The 19,732-nt window shown below is 32.2% G+C and overlaps 1 protein-coding gene across 1 annotated transcript in view; it reads right to left on the reverse strand.

The window, feature by feature from the left end:
* Smp_145700 (putative ankyrin 2,3/unc44) overlaps positions 1-19,732 on the reverse strand; it is a gene marked incomplete at both ends in the record, with an annotated part of 86,416 nt that overhangs the window by 50,047 nt on the left and 16,637 nt on the right. The window contains 6 exons of the mRNA XM_018797700.1: positions 1,162-1,446; positions 4,170-4,343; positions 5,887-6,084; positions 8,426-8,623; positions 9,543-9,641; positions 18,316-18,513. Coding sequence (XP_018652716.1) covers positions 1,162-1,446; positions 4,170-4,343; positions 5,887-6,084; positions 8,426-8,623; positions 9,543-9,641; positions 18,316-18,513 — 1,152 coding nt within the window. The remainder of the gene's footprint in view (positions 1-1,161; positions 1,447-4,169; positions 4,344-5,886; positions 6,085-8,425; positions 8,624-9,542; positions 9,642-18,315; positions 18,514-19,732) is intronic.

Consider the following 19,732-nt stretch of genomic DNA (forward strand, 5'->3'; position numbering starts at 1 on the left):
TTAACTGCAAAATTGTCTTCTAACTATTATGGTCTAATGATGTATATATAAACACATACTCTGTTTTTAATATTTATCTTAATTTCAGTAGTTATTCATTCTAAAATTAAATAAACCCTATCAATAGACTCATTACTACTAGTATTGTACGCTTGAAAAAAAGTTAGCAAACTCTTATTCCAGTGTACACTCATGAAATAAGAAGCTAAAGGGAATGAAAACGGTTAAACGTGAAAATCGTTTGACTACTGAACGCTATTGTTCACAAGCATTCGCATGCATATATTTTTTAAAACTCACTTAACTACTATATTTAAAATGAGTAGTTAAAAAAGTGAAACATTATTAGATAATAGTTATCATCTAATCACATTTATTTGTATCTGAGTAGGTAAATATGTAGATTTACGAATTAATTAATCCTACATGCACATGTAAAAGCGTTTCGAAAAAGGCTTATGGAATCAAGAATTAGGATACATCAGTGAATGGTTACATTAAGTTACTACATTCTCTGAATCTAGAAGATAAGGTGAATAGATTCATGAGTAACAACATGTCTAACACAACTGTATAAAAATATATAAGTTTAAGAATATGAGCTACATCAATAACCATTCAGTGGAGTGTTCTAAATAAAAATGAATTTGAACTAAATATCTGTATTGATGTATCAAGTCCGATTTACATTGACAGTTTTGAATTAACTGTAAACAAAGCTGTAGTTGAAATAACACCATTCACGAAAGGTGTGTATGCCAACAAAATAACAATAAGATAATACTACAGTCTTCATGGTTAAAAAAAGGAAAATTCTAAACCACTATTAATAAATTCCTACACGTTTAATAGATTAGTGGATATCTGAGCTCAACAGTTCAGTAGAGTGAGAGGTACAGGGTTAGCGTTTCATCGTAAAAATCAATGCTGGGATGTTGGTATATACATTTAAAAAGCCTCTAATAAGAAAGAACATCAGCCCTCAGTTCCACCACGAACCAAATACCAAATATATCAATATGTATGACGTAACCCTATCTCAAAACAATATGGTCAGGATGTTCATATAACAACAGCGACTGGTAAATTACTATACTAAATATCAACGATGTAAAGTTATTCTAAACCCTTATTAGTAATAATAATAATAAAGTGGCTTACTTTTGCTAAAGCGTTTACTTTAGATCCAGAATCAATCAGTAATTTAGTCATTTTCTCATTTCCATCTTGACAAGCTAAATGTAACGGAGTGAAACCGTTACGTGATTGTATACTACAACAACCACCATCGACACCGTAACCGCCATTAGCATTAGTATTTTTCTTATTCTTATTATTACTGTCAACAGTAGCTTCAATTAATAATTTACCAATATCTACTAAATGTTTTTCTGCGGCAATATGTAATGGAATAAAACCATTTTTAGCTTGTGAAACTGGAGATGCCTAAAATTGAAAATAAAAATAGAAAAGGACAGAAATAATTATACGATTTTTAAAGTAATGTGTTGGTATTTTCGGGTGTATAAATACTGAAGAAAAATAAATGCAGAATTGTTCAGACTCGTAAGGAACCCTACAGTATCTTTTTTCTAGGTCATATTACGCTACTGAATTTCACTGTTATCTGATTGGCTGATTTCGCTTTTGGTTCGCTATTTTTGTCTTATGGTATGTCTCAAGGTTACATCCATAATTACGTTAACGAAGTTGTTCTAGTATAATTTCAACTGCTTTGACTATCAAACATTTTCCAAAAATCCTAACTTTACCTTTTTCCATTGTTAGTAAGGAAGTGTTGTGTATAAATCAGCTGATCTATTTAGATCTCAGAGATCTTGTTCTTATTAAAAGAATTTTCCCAATTGTCTGTAATTCAAGATTATCTTAAGTTATAACCAAATATTAGTGATCGCAAAATAAATCAGGAATCAAATAATGAGTAAAGCTTAGTTAGTTCTAAAATACCAAATCAAACTATACATATCAATCACATGATATATATATATATATATACTCTGAAGAAGTGGCCCACATTAAATCACGAAACATAAGAAATGCGATTTCCTACTCATCGGGATATAATAAAAAGTATAATTATAATTAAAAAAGATAGTTGTTAATTTTAGTAACTAACTAGCGTCCTTTTAAAGTTAAGCAGTGGTTGGAGATCATCATATATTATTCTTGATATGTGAATTGACGTATATTCATAACCACACACTCAATGACTAACCTAACTTTATTGGAACTGTAATTTCGAAAGCGTAAAGAAAAATCATTCAATATAGCTACTACCCAAAACCCTAGTGTTTTGAGTATGACATGTAAATGTAGACGTTTTAACTGAAAAGTCCTAAATTAAGTTTGTAAAAATAAGATATGAACTTCAAAACTTTAAACAGAATTGGATAGTGGGTAGCAATGGAATCAAGGAAGCTCTTTTCATTCTATTTCAAATTCGTCAGCTGGATGTACTAGCACCCATGTTAGTGTTCACGCGACTGGTAGCTTTCGTTTTAAATGATCAGTGCGGTATCCAGTTGCCTACTGAGTCCAGATAAATACCGACTTGAGCAATGGGGTAGACTGAGATTGATCAATCTCTTTTTGGCATACATAGAACTTTGAAACTGTTTGTCGCAAATGTTTATACCCAGTGATAGTGCGAAAATAAGTTTAAGTAATTCTCTGTTTCATTCTCATGACTAAGGCATATTGTTTCAAGACTATAAAAAACATCACGATCACAAATACACCTATGGTGAGACAGATGTTAACAAATTTAAAATATCGTTGAATTCATGAGTCAGTTGATGCTAGATCACCATGGAAAACCAGGAATCACTGGACGAGCGTTTTTCCCTATTGTGGGACTCCTCAGCAGGGCGCATCCACGATTCCGCCTCGCGAAATTTGAACCCAAGACCCATCAATCATGCGCGCGAGTCTCACAATAGGACGAAACGGCCGTCCAGTGCTTTCAGGTTTTCTATGGTGACCTAGCTTCAATTGACTCACGAATTCAACTATAAAATTACTAAAATCTCCACAAAACCCCTTCTGAGAAAATTTAAAATATTTTGGGTTAAGAAAAGTTTACTACAGTGCAGAATATTATGACCTCTCATATTACTTAGTCTAATAGCTATTATGCAGATAAGTCAATCATATTTAGGGAATACGTTTTATTTAGCAAAAATCGATCATTAGGATGTCGCCAATTAAATTGATCACTTAAAAGATTATCCTTTTTTCAATATCATTTTACCATAACTGATCAGTTAATCAGTCCACTAACTAGTACGAAAAAAGAATATAAAACTGACCATATGAAACTTATTTGTGAAAAGCAGCGTTATCATCTAATAGGTTACTCAATAAAAGTAACTTTAAGAGCAGCGATATTTTAAATGCAGGTAGTCTACACCAAGTTTTTATTCGCTTATTTTCACTACTAGTCCTAATTAATGCAGTTCTTGTGTGACAGTTAGTACATACCATTTAGGTTAAATCAGCATTTCATTTACTAAGTCAATGGTTGGACTCAGCCGTGATGGTAAGTAAAGATTACCTAGTTAGAGTTTACACGATCATTGTAATCAATAGTTTCAGATGTTGACTAAAATGACTGAAGCTCAGACACAATGAAGAAAATGTATCCACCCTTTGTCTTCCGTTAAACCTCAGCTTTCGAAACTAACTTTATTCTTTCCTCTCGAATCATAGTATCTGTTCCTAATTTCTCCTTCTTTCCCTTCTTCTTCTACTACTACTGCTACGGCTTCTGCTCCAACTATTCTGGCATCTCACTGTACTGATATAGTCCGGTACCTTGAACCGATCCACATGTCTCCCAGGTTCTGCGATGTGCATGACTAACTGACTCTTTTTCGATAAAAACATTTTAGAATAAATTCCGTACAAAACCAACCTAGTTATTTTTACAGAAGACTTATTTCCTGGGTTCAACACTCGTGGATGGGCACTCCTGAAAATTCCAACACTACGATAGAACAGCTGTCCAGTGCCTCCCGGTTTTCAATGATTTTTCAACTAAGATCAGTTTATGGTGTTAACTATGAAGTAAGATGTAATTGAACATGATCAATTTGGTTGGTTTTATGATTAAGTGAAAGGAGAAAGCCTTAATATAAAAAACAACTCACTTTATGTTCAAGTAATAATTGAACCATAGGTAAACATCCATAATGTGTAGCCAAATGTAATGGTGTTAAACCATTACGTCCAACTGCATTCATATCAGCACCGGATAAAAGTAAATATTTAGCTGTTTCTAAATGCGAATGTTTTACAGCTAAGTGTAATGGAGTGAAACCAGACTACATGATTGTGAATGAAGAGAAATATAAACAAAAACCCTTATTATTAGTATGCGAAAAGATTTGAGAAGATTGTATAATTTTCACAGTTCAAATTATGAAATGAGCTTAGTTAGACTAACGTTGAAAACCTGAAAGTAAAGGACGGTTCACTCGCCTTAGTACTGGACTCCTCAGTAGATCCTAGGTATTAAACAGAGTAACACATTTTAAATCTTTTTCAACAGTCTTTATTCCATTACTATTGTTAAGAGGGCAAACTGGGCTCTCTAGTCAAATTTAAGCAACCTAGAGTTTGGGATAAATGGGCATCTGTCCGAGATACTACTTCATGTCTTTTAGAACATTATTATGAAATTAATAAATTGAATACCGAAGTAGCAAAAGTAGTAGTATTAGTGATAGCAAAAAAGGTTAAACATAGAGATTCTGAGTGGAGAAGAATGGACCCTCGAAATAAAAAGTATGAAATCTTATTGAAACTCGGGATCTATGATTAGACTAAGACTAAATGGACTTAAACTGCTGCGACTGACTTCAAGCACTGATCATAACAAACGAGCGGATTGCAACCAAATATTTTGTACCTATTCATGATCTATGAGAGAGCTATGAATAGACATTGTCGAGGCTTTTCGAACTACGTCTAAAAACAACTGTTCAATGATCCCTATTTTCTATGCACGGCATATTTATAAAGTAAGCATCAAACTATTTATGATTTACAACATCATTTCCAAAAACACTTTAAGCGAGAGTGCACTGAACAGTTGGTTTGCCTGAGTATGAGACAGTTTGGCAACACGTATACGCTATCGTACCCAGGACCTTCAGGTCTCCGTCCAACCACTCAACCTTCAGACCAACAAGTCAGCTTGATGTAGACTATAAAATTCAACCAACGAAATATGCAGTCAGATAGTGTCAACTCTGTTATAATAAGATAACGATAAATAGACCAAAACGAATACTGGACAGTTATTTCTTTCTTGCTTTATTTAATTTTACCACAAGAAAAATGTTTAGTAGCATATATCAGCGGGAAATACAGCATAACTGTTAATGTCATGATTTGTGCGCAGGCCATTATAATACTAGACCACCATGGATACTTTGACCTGGAATTTCAATCCACAAGACTGTATTTATATCAAAATGACCCATTTTGATGGTAGCCAGTGACTAAAGTAGGTGCATATATGACTCGTTCGTCTGACATTCTAAAGACCACGTCAGCTACTCGTTTGAAATCAAGATTTCTGAACGAATTAATTACCTATGTACACCGGACATTGGTTCTCACTTTCTCACATTACTGTTAATATATTTCCCTACTCCAAGAAAACAGAGTGTATGATCTTTCCTCACTATGGGGAATATAAACGACCGGTTCATCGATTTCAGTTCAACGTTCCTCGTGTGAACCATTGATACCATTAGAATCTAGTATATTGTCATTTATACACATAGTCAAAGATAATATGTATATTAAAAAAAGAAAATACATTAAAATATTTTATAATAAACGATAATATTCAATTACCTTCGTTGTTATTTCTAAGTCTGCTCCATTTTTTAATAACATTTCACATATCTCTTTATGATTACCTTTTGCAGCTAAATGTAATGGTGTATACGTGTCTTTGGTTGAACATTGTACATTAGCAGCATGTTCCAATAGTAAAGTGACCAGTTCTAAATTACCAATACGCGATGCTATATGAAGTGGTGTCTGATTGCCCTGATTTTATAAATAATTAGAAAGAAAGAGAGAGAGAAAGATGAATGAAGAAGAAGAGAAAAGGACGATTTATTGATCTTTTTTCACTAACCATCTATGGAAAAACAAAGAATATTGCCGTGCATTTATCAATTAATAAGTACTACTTGTTTTATAACAGTAAAATTTGATTGAAATTTAAGTTTTTGAAGAATGTACTTTGTTTAATTTCAAAGTTTACTTCATGAATTGACTTCAGTTAAACAATCGCTAAAAACTAGTTAGTATTGATTAAACCAGTGACCAGTGGAATCCAACTGTATCGAGTATCGGACAATTACCTACTAATATGACTGAGGTATAGTCACATGAGATCATGAATGGAATAAAAATAGATATGTGAACAACTGAATTTCAACTCAGTAGTTCCATTGTGAAATGCTCATGGTGAAAACTGAAGAATCTGAGTTTGATCCCTGATGTGATTGTAGAGAAACAGTACTAGTAAGTCTCATATACAAACAAGACAGCTATATAGTGTTTAGTGGTTTGTACTAACTGTTTAGTTGAAGTCAATTAGTTGGTTTAACTATAAAATTCAAAAATCTAAACAAATCCTTTACACTAATAAAAATATTTTTGATACCGTTTTGATTTCCTTAGCTAGATTTGAACGAAAAGTCTTTATAGCTTGAACGAACAGTTTATCAGATTCTTGAACTTATCACACTAGAAAATAAATGATTTTATAATTAGTCTGTTCTGTAATAAGTATTAGATGATATTTGATAAGAAGACATTTATTTTCAAACATCTTAAAGCAATATCTCGAACCAAAATGACAAAATGATCACGGAGAATTAATATAAAGAGGGAGTTGATAACTGTATTGTATGTTAGCTCACTTACCACAGTATAATTGATCAGGGATGACATTTATGGTTGGAAATGAAAATTATAATAGTCCGTTGTCTTATTGTAGAAGTAGATTTTCATGTACATGAATTAACTAGTAAACAATTAAGAAGTTTACTCATCATGAAAGACAACCGGAGATAAAATGACTACATTACAACAGAATGAAGGTAAACTCTCTTTTTGTTTATAAACTGTAAAGGTAAGAGCTTAGGTATATGTGTTAAAACTTGTAGGCTTTGTTGATATTAAATTAATTTTGTGAAATGTAGTTTATATGACAGTAATAAAATATTATTTTATTACGGGCTATATTACATGGAAAAAAAATCCAATACGTGATATGAACGTATACGTTTCAACATAAGTCTTATTTAATAAGGGAAAAAAAGATAAAGCGTAATATTGAATAATATTGTGGTGTGGTCTACTTATATTCACATAAGTAGTATATGGTGATGGTCAGACATAGGAAGTATTTTGGCAGAAGATCTATAAGAAAAGAACAGGAATGAAGCGCAATCGGTACGAAAATGTATGAATAATGAAATCAGAGAAGACGGAGTGATATTTGCAGAAGGAACAGTTAAGATTGAAACAATTGATTGTTAATCGGCAAATTATTTGTTTACTATATGGTTAACCGAATTTAGTGAGATAGTTTGTAATTTGTGATTAAGTACACTCGATTGTCCCCAACCGTGTTCCTGTTCACTACAATATATGTATTAATACCAGGGTTGAAATTGATGATTTCAAATAATCTGAGAATTGGGTAAAGATTTATTAATAAATATATTTTTATTATATTCCAACGAGTAGAAAAATTATATTTCTGACATTTCGTAACTTAATGTAAGCCACAAATGACCGAAATAAACATTATTATTGAATAATAAATAGTTGAGGTTCAGATTTGAAAAGTCTTGCTGATTGAACGCTATATTCGGATCCTAAGCTAGTTTCGTAACCCCCGAGCTAGAACTAAACAGCGACTTGAATACGACAGAAAAGGCACAAAATATACGAGAAGCACTTTACTCCAAAGGTTCATTTATGTACAGAAAATATAGGATTTTTGCAGTATTTTAAAAGTCCTTGGGTTTTCCTGAAAATTTTGGAATGCTACCAAACATAGTAGCAGTATAGTAATCAGCCAATCAGAAACTCGACATGTGACTTTCCATTGTCGTGATGTTTCTAGCAAAAATTCTAGTCAGACGCTGATTGGATAAAATGCTTCCTAATGTTTCCTGAGCTTGTTATGTCTATTGCGAGAAATTTTCTGGATCATCACAACATGACTATTTAACTAATTCCACACTGGTTTTATCAAACATTTATCAGTGTTCCTCTCATTTATATAAACTAGTCTCTTAAAAATATATTGAAACATTTCATCATAAAAATAGTAAATCAGTTTCGTTCCATTAATTATATAACTTACTCTAGCTTTCACATCCACTTGAGCACCATTACGTAATAGTAGACGAGCTACATCAGTTTGTCCAGCACGTGTTGCCAAGTGTAAACTAGTTTCACAACGTACAGTTGGTGCATTTGCATTAGCACCGTGTTGTAATAATAAAACGACAATATTTAGATGCCCCATGAAACATGCAACGTGTAATGGTGTTAAACCAGACTAAAACGAAAGTAGACAATGAAGTGATATAATAATTCAGTGATATAACAAGCAGAAATGCAGTCCCATTAGTTTCTTCTGACATCTTTATTGTCATCCTTTATAAATTATTAGTTATCTGGTTATACGATCTTGATGGAACATTTTAAATAAAAATGACACTTTTAATTGGTTGAAGTCAATTCAGCTAACTGACTGATAACCTTATCTTGTGAAATTAAATTCCATAGGTGTTTCGGCCACATTAGTCATGAGATTATTTTACTATTTGATAGCGCCATCAATCGATCAGAATAATATTCATTCATTTTAATAACCGAAAATTCTCCCATAAAATCATAAAACCCGAATTCGTAATACTTTCACGAATGAAGTCAGTATTCTCACGGGTTAGTTCCTATATGGAGTCAACCAATTTAGTAATGAGGCAGTTAATCACTAGTGACAATTACTGATGACCATGGAATATAACAGATCAGTTGAAGTTAAACCATTGAACATATACTCAATGGTGATTGGATGTTCTATTATTCTTTATGAAACATGAATAATGCATGTTCAGTGTGTATGCTACTAAACAGTACCAGATAACTTCATTTAAACATTTTCTCAGTGCTTCTTGACGTTAAATGGTTCTCTAGTTGATGCTGATCATTCGGTGGTGTGTTATCCTCGTGCCAGAGGGTTTGATTACGAAGCTCTCATTTTCAGTGTGGATAAGATCGGAGTAGGCACGAAGTAGGGGCTGATGTTGTCCAGGACGACAATAAGATCTCTTCAGTGAAACTGTCTGGTTTAGAAAACACAACACCACCAAACTATCTGAGTTACAAATCTTCTTCACTGATAAAAACGTTGCCTCGACAAAATTTACATCATTGAATAAGTAAGTAGAAAATAATTATTTTTTATAACTTACCTCTGTTGTAGCTTGAATCAAACAATTATATTTCAATAATAGTTCAACAATTTTAATTCGGTTCTTTTGACATGCAATATGTAAAGGTGTAAATCCATTCTAATAACACAAAAGAGGAAAATAATAAAACTTGTAATTATTGCAGACTTATCGTTATTCATAAATGTAGTTAGTGTTTGCTGTGGATTAATTGTAGTAGTAGTGTTAAACACCATGAATCTCTAGACTGTTGTTTAGTCCTAGTATAGGACTTCTCAACAGTTCTCACCTGCAACCAATCAGGAACCGAAACCAAGTACTTCATAGGTTTCCCATTAAATGCTTAACATCTAAACCATTTGTTTGAGATCCACTGATACACATTTCTAACTGCAATCAATTCACGATGTCATATGGCTATCGCCTAATATTAATAACCAATGGCTAGCTTCAAAATGGATCCTCAAAATTATAATGAGAAGATTCAGCTGATGAATTTCAAAAATCGCGAAAATCAGCGTGTAATTAATGACAATATTAGATAAATGTAACGCAATACAAAGAATCAAGTAGAGTTTGAAAAGAGAACAATTAAGTTTCCACTTAAATGTGAACTGTTACTATATTTGATCCTAGATCTCTAGGTGCTAGGCTAGACTTTATAAGAAAAAATGTTGATACACTACAGAAAAAACCTTAAACTCAGATGAAACAATTGTCAAATGCCCCCCAATTTTCAGCAACTTAGCAGCTAATGTTAATCTGCAATGAAATTTCCGTGTATATATAAGACTGAAATGCAAATAATAGCGAGTGATTCTTTCAGGTACACATGTTATTACCATACAACTTAAAAACTCTCTATTTCTATGTCAATTCCAAATAATTTAACTGTACCACATAATTAAATTCTACTTACATCAAAAATAGTGCTTTTAAAGGATGTTTTGTTTGCTCACTAAAACTAATGAAAATGTCCAGCCAAGAAAATTTTAAAAGGAACACTAGTAACAGCTTTATTAGCGAACCAAGACAAACTAATTCAAAGAAAAAAGATAATAATCAAGATGAAAGTGAATACAACCATTTTAACATGGAGTTCTGATGAATTTAAGATTTTACAACCCTAATTTCGAGTTATACCAGTTATTGTGCATGTACTAGAAACCCCACTATAATCAAATCATTTAAAAAAGAAATACACTGTGGTGTGGTCTACTTATATCCATATAAGTAGTATATGGTGTGGGTCAGACATAGAATGTATTTTGGCAGAAGACCGATGAGGAAAGAACTGAAATGAAACGCAAACGTCTGGAAAATGCATGAGCAATGGAATAAGAGAAGAAACAGTGAAGATTGAAACAATTGGTTGTTAATTTGCAAATTGACTGTTCATTGTTTGGTTATCAGAATTTATTGAGATAGTCTGTAATCTTTGCTTAAATACATTCGATTGTCCCCAACTAGTGTTCTGTTCACTACAACACTAGTAAGGAAGAATATGAATTTATGAGGTAATAAAGTTTCAGCGCTGAAATCAACTATTAGTAAGACAGTTTTATTTATGTACCGGGACTAAGTTCGAGGAGTTGAAGTGTAAAATAGAAAATAAGCCATATTACTTAAGAGATAGTTATTAGTACTGTGTGAGCTAGTTGATAACTCTTCTGAAACCTGAATCAAATAGTGTTGTTATTTAATCTCATTGAGATTCGGCTAATAACAAATAACCTAAAAAACCGTAACAATAATAATCTGGCGGCCTGCCTGAATATCTAGGCTACCTGTTCCTGCCATCTAGATATTTTAACAAGTTACCTGTCTTTCGTTTGTTTCAACACATCATTATGTCTATTGATCACATAAACTACTTAAGCGTGTTTATGAAAAGTTTACAACCTTTCGTTGTACAAGTCGAAAAAGTACAATCAAAGACATTGTGGTGGTTGGCAATATCCATTGAAAAGGATGAACATTATATAGATAATGATTTCTGAACTGCTAACATCTTCTGGAGATCACTCATCATTAATCGTCAGGATCAATCAAGAAAAATAAAAAATAAACTTGTCGAAATACTTTGTTCTGAGAATTATATATTGTACCGAAAAATGTTGAATAAAACCATTAATAATAAATAAATAGATCAGAAAAGGTTTTTGTGGAGATTTAGTTGAAAGCGTGAGTCAATTGGAGCTAGACCACCATCGAAAACCTGGAAGCACTGGATGGCCGTTTCGTCCTATTATGGGACTCCTCGGCAGTACGCATCCGCGACCTTGCCTCGCGAGATTCGAACCCAAGACCTACCAGTCTCGCGCCAGAACCCTTAACCGATAGACCACTGAGCCGGCATCCCATGGTGTTTATGTCTAACTCCAACCAATCTAAGAAGTTGATCAACCGTCCACCAATTGTAGTCAGTGAGTTCCTATCTCACAACAGACCTGGTTTGAACTCCACTGCTGAGAAGTCCCACAATAGGACGAAACGGCCGTCCAAGGCTTCCAGGTTTTCCCTGATGGTCTAGCTTCAATTGAATCACGCTTTCAACTATGGAAATAAATAAATAACAAAAAGTCATCTATAAACAATGTTAATAGACTAGAAGAGGTCAAATAATTCACTTTAAAATTAATATAAAAAGTACAAGTTAGAATTCATGCCACTAAATACCACCAAAAGATTGATTTATGCAAGCACATAAAACTGAATACCAATGTGTTCTGTTTAGATTAATATTCAAACAATTGTGAAAAATAAGCACTTCATGGGACAAATGGAAATTTTTTTGTCAGGTCATAACAGGAAAGATATAATAATAAAAGTATTATACATTTGATATCCTTTGTTCTAACCTACCAATTGTAAGTTGTTTAAGGTCAAGTGAACAAGAATATGCTATTGACCATGGAAAGTGACTAAACAATCTACATTAATCATATCTTATGATATGCAAAAGAGATATTCGTGTCTATTACAATCATTAAATGTGAAAATCACATTTCTGGATTTAGTAATTTGCATAGTTCGAAAATAGTTTTGATCATGGAATAACATCAGCTGGAGAATCAGTGAAAACCAAGAATTATTAGATAGTTGTGTTAGGTGGTTAGAGATAGTCGTTAGTAAATCCCAAACCTACGTTTCGTGTTATTTGTTACACATCAGCAAACTATACCTGAGATCTGCAGGAAACGAATGATCCCAGTGAGATTCCAATCTGAATCACCCAGCTTCATACTATGAGATGTTATCACACAGCTATTTGGATAATGACTGTCTCCTTGTGAGGCTGAAATATTTATGGCTGATTACTGAGTAGTGACCATTGCTATGATCGTCTTATTCTTTGGCACTGATAGATCAAATTGTTATGTGGCCACTCGATCAATTAATTATACAAACATTTACTTTGTTCTATAATGGGACAATGTTAAAATATATACCCTAAAATAAGACTAAGAATGAACCTTTAAAAAACGTCAAGTTTCATACCAAATACGTTAAATATAGAAAAATGATTTTTATTTCTATGGTTCAAAAATTCGCAATCAATTTGTGATACAATGAGGTCTTTCTAACAATATCACCAACCAGTTACGGCCTCATCGCTAGACTAGTTTACCTCATAGGTCACATCTTTGTCGCAATATCGTTTCTTTATTTTGTAGTTAATGAATATCAATCTCTAGCAGAATCAGTTTGGGATAAAGATCATCTGTAAACTCTAGAAAACACTTTCACAAAACCATTATTTATGAAAAAAAGATTTTTTTTTCAAATATAACCTGAATAATGCTTAGTCCGCTGTGAAGTTCTGGAGATTAATCAATTTTGCTCAATCATGTATAACAATTTACAATTTTAACTATTCTCCATCCTCTATATATCCCATTCAAAATGCTGCCTATATTTTATTCATCTGTCAGTGGTACATTAAAGTAAATAACAGAAGTGTAACTAAATTAAAATATAGACAAGTTATTTAAGCTAAAAATTCAACAGATAAATAGTGTATAACACTACAATCACACATGCACATACACATACACAGGCACGCATGAATTATTTAATCATATTTAAGGATTACGATAGTAACAATAGGAAGTAGAGTATAAAGAACTAAAAATATAAACATGATAAATCAGGATAGTCGGCCTACAATGCAATTTTGGGCGTGACTGAATTAGTCTGACTTGAATCAGCATAGTGTTGATTAAATGATTAAATAATAGCAGTATATACGGGCAACAAAGTGAGCATGTTGGTAAAAAGAAGGGTATATATATATATATATATATATATATATATATATAATTGTAGAGTAAACAACATTCTTTGTTTTATTTCATGTTACTTTTTTCTCCAAATCGTACAACTTAAAGAGTCATTATAAGCACTCAACTAACTATTATGAGTTGTAAGGTACTACTTAAAAAATAAGGTATTTAATAGAAGTAGTATTATTAAAATCAATCAGTATTTTTTTTCAAATATTTAAAGTTATATGTTTAATTGACATTTCTTACAGAAAAACTACCCTACTTTAAATGATTTGTACAATTGTATAGACTTAAAGGATTGAATTAAGATAGGATTATACACAGAAAAATTATAATCTAATAGAGTCAGATGTGATTAAATAAATCTTAGTATTGAACATTAAAGATTGTTGAACTTCATAGTTTGGATCATGAATCGATTTTGATTAGACAAATCACTTAAAGCTGGAATGCACTAGACAAGTGTGTTGTCCATTTAAATGATTTTTCAACTATCCGCACCCGCGACCCTACCGGGGATCGGACCTTACACTTTAAAGTCTAGCAGCAAACTCCTAATCTCTAGATCATCGGTGGTATTCTGTAGTTTATATTTATAATTTATATTTATAATTTGCTATACTGAACAATCCCTTATCAACTTCAATACTGATTAACTGCTCCATACCAATATGGTTGAACTCTATTGGTCATGGGCTTCTGATTACAATCCAGAGAATTCCTTCTCAAAGTTGGTCAACAATGAATGTACAAATTTTTATGAAGGCTTAAAACACCAAACAGATTTATACTACATTTAGGATCGCTTTGTATATCATTTCTTTTTCGCTTAAATCAAAGTAGCGAATAGATTATTTTGAAAGTTAACCAGAACTAGTTTTACTCTTTTAAATCAAGTCTTAACAATATACTACTTTAAAACACATATATACATATATAAATAAGAAATATTCTTTCCAACAGGTTTTTATCAGGTTTAACAGTTATAAGTGCGAATTAATGATTTCAAGGAGTAGGCAAGTTTAAGATAAATATATGTTTCAAAGTTACACGTTATAAATTTAGGACTGTCAATATGATGTGACTATTTATCTTAACATGACTAGTATGTAATGCTTGGTTGAATCACTTTATTTCTCAATGAAATTAGGAAATTAATCGATGAAACTACAATTTATGGGCAACCTTTGAGCGACGCTGACGTGACCTTGAGAATATTCACCCACTAACTAGGACTAAACAAGGACTATAAAACAGTGTAAGGAATTAAATTCATGATTTACAGCTGATGGTCAGGGTTAGGAACTAAATTTAGGGTTTTCATCATGAACTGACCCTAGCCAAAATGTCAAAACGCTATTTAGCAAAATGGATGAATGAATTTCGCGCCCAAATTCAAAACCTGGTATCTTACATCTGATTGGTTCGTCCATAAATTATAGTCTCGCCAATTAATCATCAAAGAAAATATGTATAACGTAGATCACAAGAAATAGTGATGTAACCATAATAGAAATCAATTATTCGATCACTGACTACATAATATACGGAATGATATAATTAAGTAGGAAATAGTAATATAGGATAAAGGGTAAATAAATTTTTATCATATTTACACGAAGTTAAAAGTCATAAGTAAATCGAATGAAAATATAGAGCGGAAGAACGTACAGTAAGTACAGTAACTGGATTAAGTCATCTGATAATTGAGATAAATATTCACTTACTGAATGTAATGCTGATGATAGCAAGGGAAGACTTGGAACATGTTTTTTTTATTAAAAAGTCCTACTTATTTCATGTATATGTTTGATTTAAGTAAATAATACATACTAGTCATTTCAATATTAACAATCTTAAATCCATCCATTGTCACAATAAAATATGTATTTGTCTTGAACTATTAACTATATTTCAGGATAATTAATTTGGGCTTTATAACTATAGAACCTAATACAGATTCATTGTAAAAATATATATTTCATTTAGAAGTCAATGTTGCAATATTGTGGGATTTTCTGAGACAATATTATTGTCAATTTTAGGGACTACTGGAGATTGTAGTATTTTCAAAGCTGAATTCATAGGTCAGTCTAAGCTAAACCACTATTGAAAACCTGAAAGCACTGAATCGATTGAAGTTTGACATTAACACCTCTGGATGCCGACCGACTCAATGGTCTAGAGGTTAAGCGTTTGTGCCCAAGATCAAAGGTCCTGGGTCCGAGTCCCGTGTGAAGTATCGTGGATGTGTATTGCTGGGAAGTCCCAAGCTAGGACGAAACGGCTGTCCAGTGTTTCCAGGTTTTCAATGGTGATCTAGCCTAGATTGACTCGTGGATTTAACTTCGACAATATTGTTAGTTCTCGGTCGAATGTATATAACAAGTTGATAAATCATTTTTCATCAATGGTATACGTAAATTCAATAACTATTCAAATAGTACAAAGACTCGGAAATTAAAATAATATCTTCCAGTAGTGGTTCTACATTGTGTTACAAACTACTAACCAGTGGAAGATTCATAAAAACCCGAGATAGACCAAAATCACAAAAGTTTACATTCACAATCACGTTTGGAATAAAACCTCCACTCTTCCACACATAAGAGTTCCTGTACTCTTAGTTAATATGACAGAGAACCCGGTTATAAGCTTGAAGTTATAATGTTTTACATGTTATTATATTGCGTAATCCTCATTCATTTTTATTTTTGAGCATCCGTTTCATGTCATCAAGTAAACTGAGCTTGCCAAACAATAGTTTAAAAATTAAAAATTTTGTGAGATTCATTTAGAAGGAAGTCGTTGCTCACAATATAAGTGTTAATAATTAAGCCTGATTATGAACGACTATATTGTGAACTAACATGAGTGAAAATTACCACAGAACAGTTATTCTGTCCTAGCTTGTAGTTCTTCAGGAGATGACAGAGAAGATTTGTACCTCAGGAGGATTATTTTAATGGAGCTGCATCCTCGGAGTTGGATGGTCTAATCATCAGGCCTCTAAACAACATATTTAACCGGATTTTATGCTTAAGATATTATTTAGGAAGAATGAAATTTTCACGATTAAGCCGTCTAACTCACGAAACTCAACTTCGCCAAAAACTGTTCAAGAATATTCAGTTTCAATAAGATGTAAGCAAGATTTTGACGAATCATTAAGATATACACTACTATAGTTCCATTGTTAATTGACAAAAACCATGAGTGAATAGTTCATATTTTAATTATTCTTATCTCATATTATGAAGTTGATGTCCAAATTCATGTAGTCTTTATTGTTTTTTGTGCATCATCCATTCAAATGTCAATAAGACAATCAAACTGAACTAACTAACTAACAACTCAATGCATTTTTATAAATTATTTTCATTATAAAATAATACATACAAGCATATAGAAATAATATGATTATCATTACTATTACTAAGTAATGGGTTAACAACATAACTAATATGCCAAAACTGATGTAAATTGGAAAAGGCCATATGATGTTTTGACCTAGTACATATAAATAGGTTAGAAACTATTAACTAAATTTCAATTTTTAAGTGACAACTAATTCGAAAAATAAAATTATTTTATATGAAATTAATTATTCTTAGACAATATGGTTATGCTTGATTAAAATTGAGAAAAGAATTTCAAGTTTCCTAATTGTAGGTAAACACAGATCGTCTTTATGTCTTAATGAAACAGTTCAATAGATAAATGAAAGTAATTCATAACTAAAGATTTAAGATTTCAGTAATGATAGAAATTATTGATCAGAAGGGGTTTTGTGGAGATTTTAGTATTTTCATAGTTGAAATCATGAGTCAATTGAAGCTAGACCACCATGGAAAACCTGGAAGCACTGGAAGGCCGTTTCGTCCTATTATGGGACTCCTTAGCAGTGCATATCCACGATCTCGTCTCGCGAGGTTCGAACCCAGGACCTATTAGTCTCGCGCCAGAGCACTTAACCGATGCTTCCAGGTTTTCCATGGTGGTCTAGCTTCAATTGACTTATGATTTCAACTATGAAAATAGAAATTACTGTCAATACATTGCAAGAAACAAAGGAAATAATTCACACACAAAAAATTCATAAGGAAGTAGGTTAATTAAGAGTTAAAGAAATGGAAACAAAGGAGAAGAACATTGAAAGCAAAAATAATAATAACCCATTAAAATATATCAACTTGGGTTCTTTAAGCAAAGATGGATAGTGGCTAGCAGTGGAATCCAGGATGCGCGTTTCGTCCTACTTGGGACTGGTCAGCTGGATGTACCTACATCTCAGAGTTGATGTCCACTCTGGGACTCGAACCCAGTACCTTTCGCTCCAATGGGAAGATTCAAACAAGTAATACTAAGTGAATTTAAACGCTAAATACATTTTACAAATTCTAACAATCTACTATTTTTATTTCTTTTTTATATAACCAAATGTATTTCCTTGACATAATTAATTAAAGAGTAGCGGAAAGAAACTTAATACAAAGTTAACTTACTAATGCTCTTGCATTGACATCACATCCACGCTCAAGTAATAATTTCGCTACACGTACATTACCACAATGTGCAGCAACATGTAATGCAGTTAAATAATCAATTGTTGGATCGTCAATTTGTGCTCCATGTTGTAAAAGTAAACGTGCAGTATCCACGTGATCACCTTGAGCTGCCATATGTAATGAATTTAAACCACTCTAAATGAAAGATACGGAATAAATCAACGAAAAATAGAGTTGAAATATGTGTTTTTATTGAAATTCAAACATTCGAATGACTGCAAGTAATATAGGACAGACAAAAGCAGTTGATTTTCAGTACTTTTATCTAACTATATATATACATATACATGGCCAAGTAAGGATAGTATGCAAATGGGTCGATGATAAATCGAATCATAATTTTAATTGTAACTTACGTGGACGTGAATATCTAGCCTGATAGATTGTATGGTCTTATAATTGTTTAGTTATTATGTAGGGAACAAACACTCAGGTAGGAAGGATCAATTTAATATTGAGTGCGAAATTACAGACTGTCATTATAAAATATGAAAACTATAACATTAAATACATCATTTGCATATCTTCCAACAGTTGTCTCTTACAAACTTCATCGTTCCTTCATTCCCACTGTTATGATAAATTCTCTTTGTTCAAATTCCTGTTCTCTTCAGTTCCATCTTCTCAATCTTCTACTGCCAGATATTTTACTTCTGATTGGTGTTACATACTTACTTATATCTGTCAACATAAGTAGTATCCAACACAATTATACACTGTATTGTATTATTATCCGAATGGTATGCAAAGACCATCAAGACCTTATAATCCCATGTAGAACTACTATTAATGACTTTATTTGTTTATATAGTTCTATTTTTTAGTCACATGTACACACTATGGCCATGGATAAAATAAACTAGTCAATGAAATTTTATCAGGAAATCATGAGATGCCAAAAATTAATACAAATAAATCAGCATCATTTATGTGTTTTGGCACATGACACAAAATTTCACTTTGCTTAACAGAAACTAATTTGAAATTAATTAAATTAAGAATTTATGTTAAACTTGATATTTAGTGAAATTAAGTTCTGCATCACAATATTGTATCATTGGATACTATCATGTATAACAGAAATTTTAACCTTTCATTGGTAGTGAAGAGAATATTTACGGACTCAAATAACGTGGAGTAATTTATCTATCCTTAGTTTAAGTTTATTGTCAAACAAGCTAACTTGAATTGCACCGAAGAAGAAATACTTGCTAGTATAGTAGTAAGTTGAAGGAAAGTAGAGGCCGGTCAAACTATGGGATGAAATCAGTCTATAATGTCATTAACTGTTGAATTCAGCAGAGTTAGTGGATGAAGACTATCATATTCGGATCTGTATAAATATCGCAACCAA

This window comes from Schistosoma mansoni, chromosome 5, assembly GCF_000237925.1.
Source record: "Schistosoma mansoni strain Puerto Rico chromosome 5, complete genome".
Taxonomy (NCBI): Eukaryota; Metazoa; Platyhelminthes; class Trematoda; order Strigeidida; family Schistosomatidae; genus Schistosoma; species Schistosoma mansoni.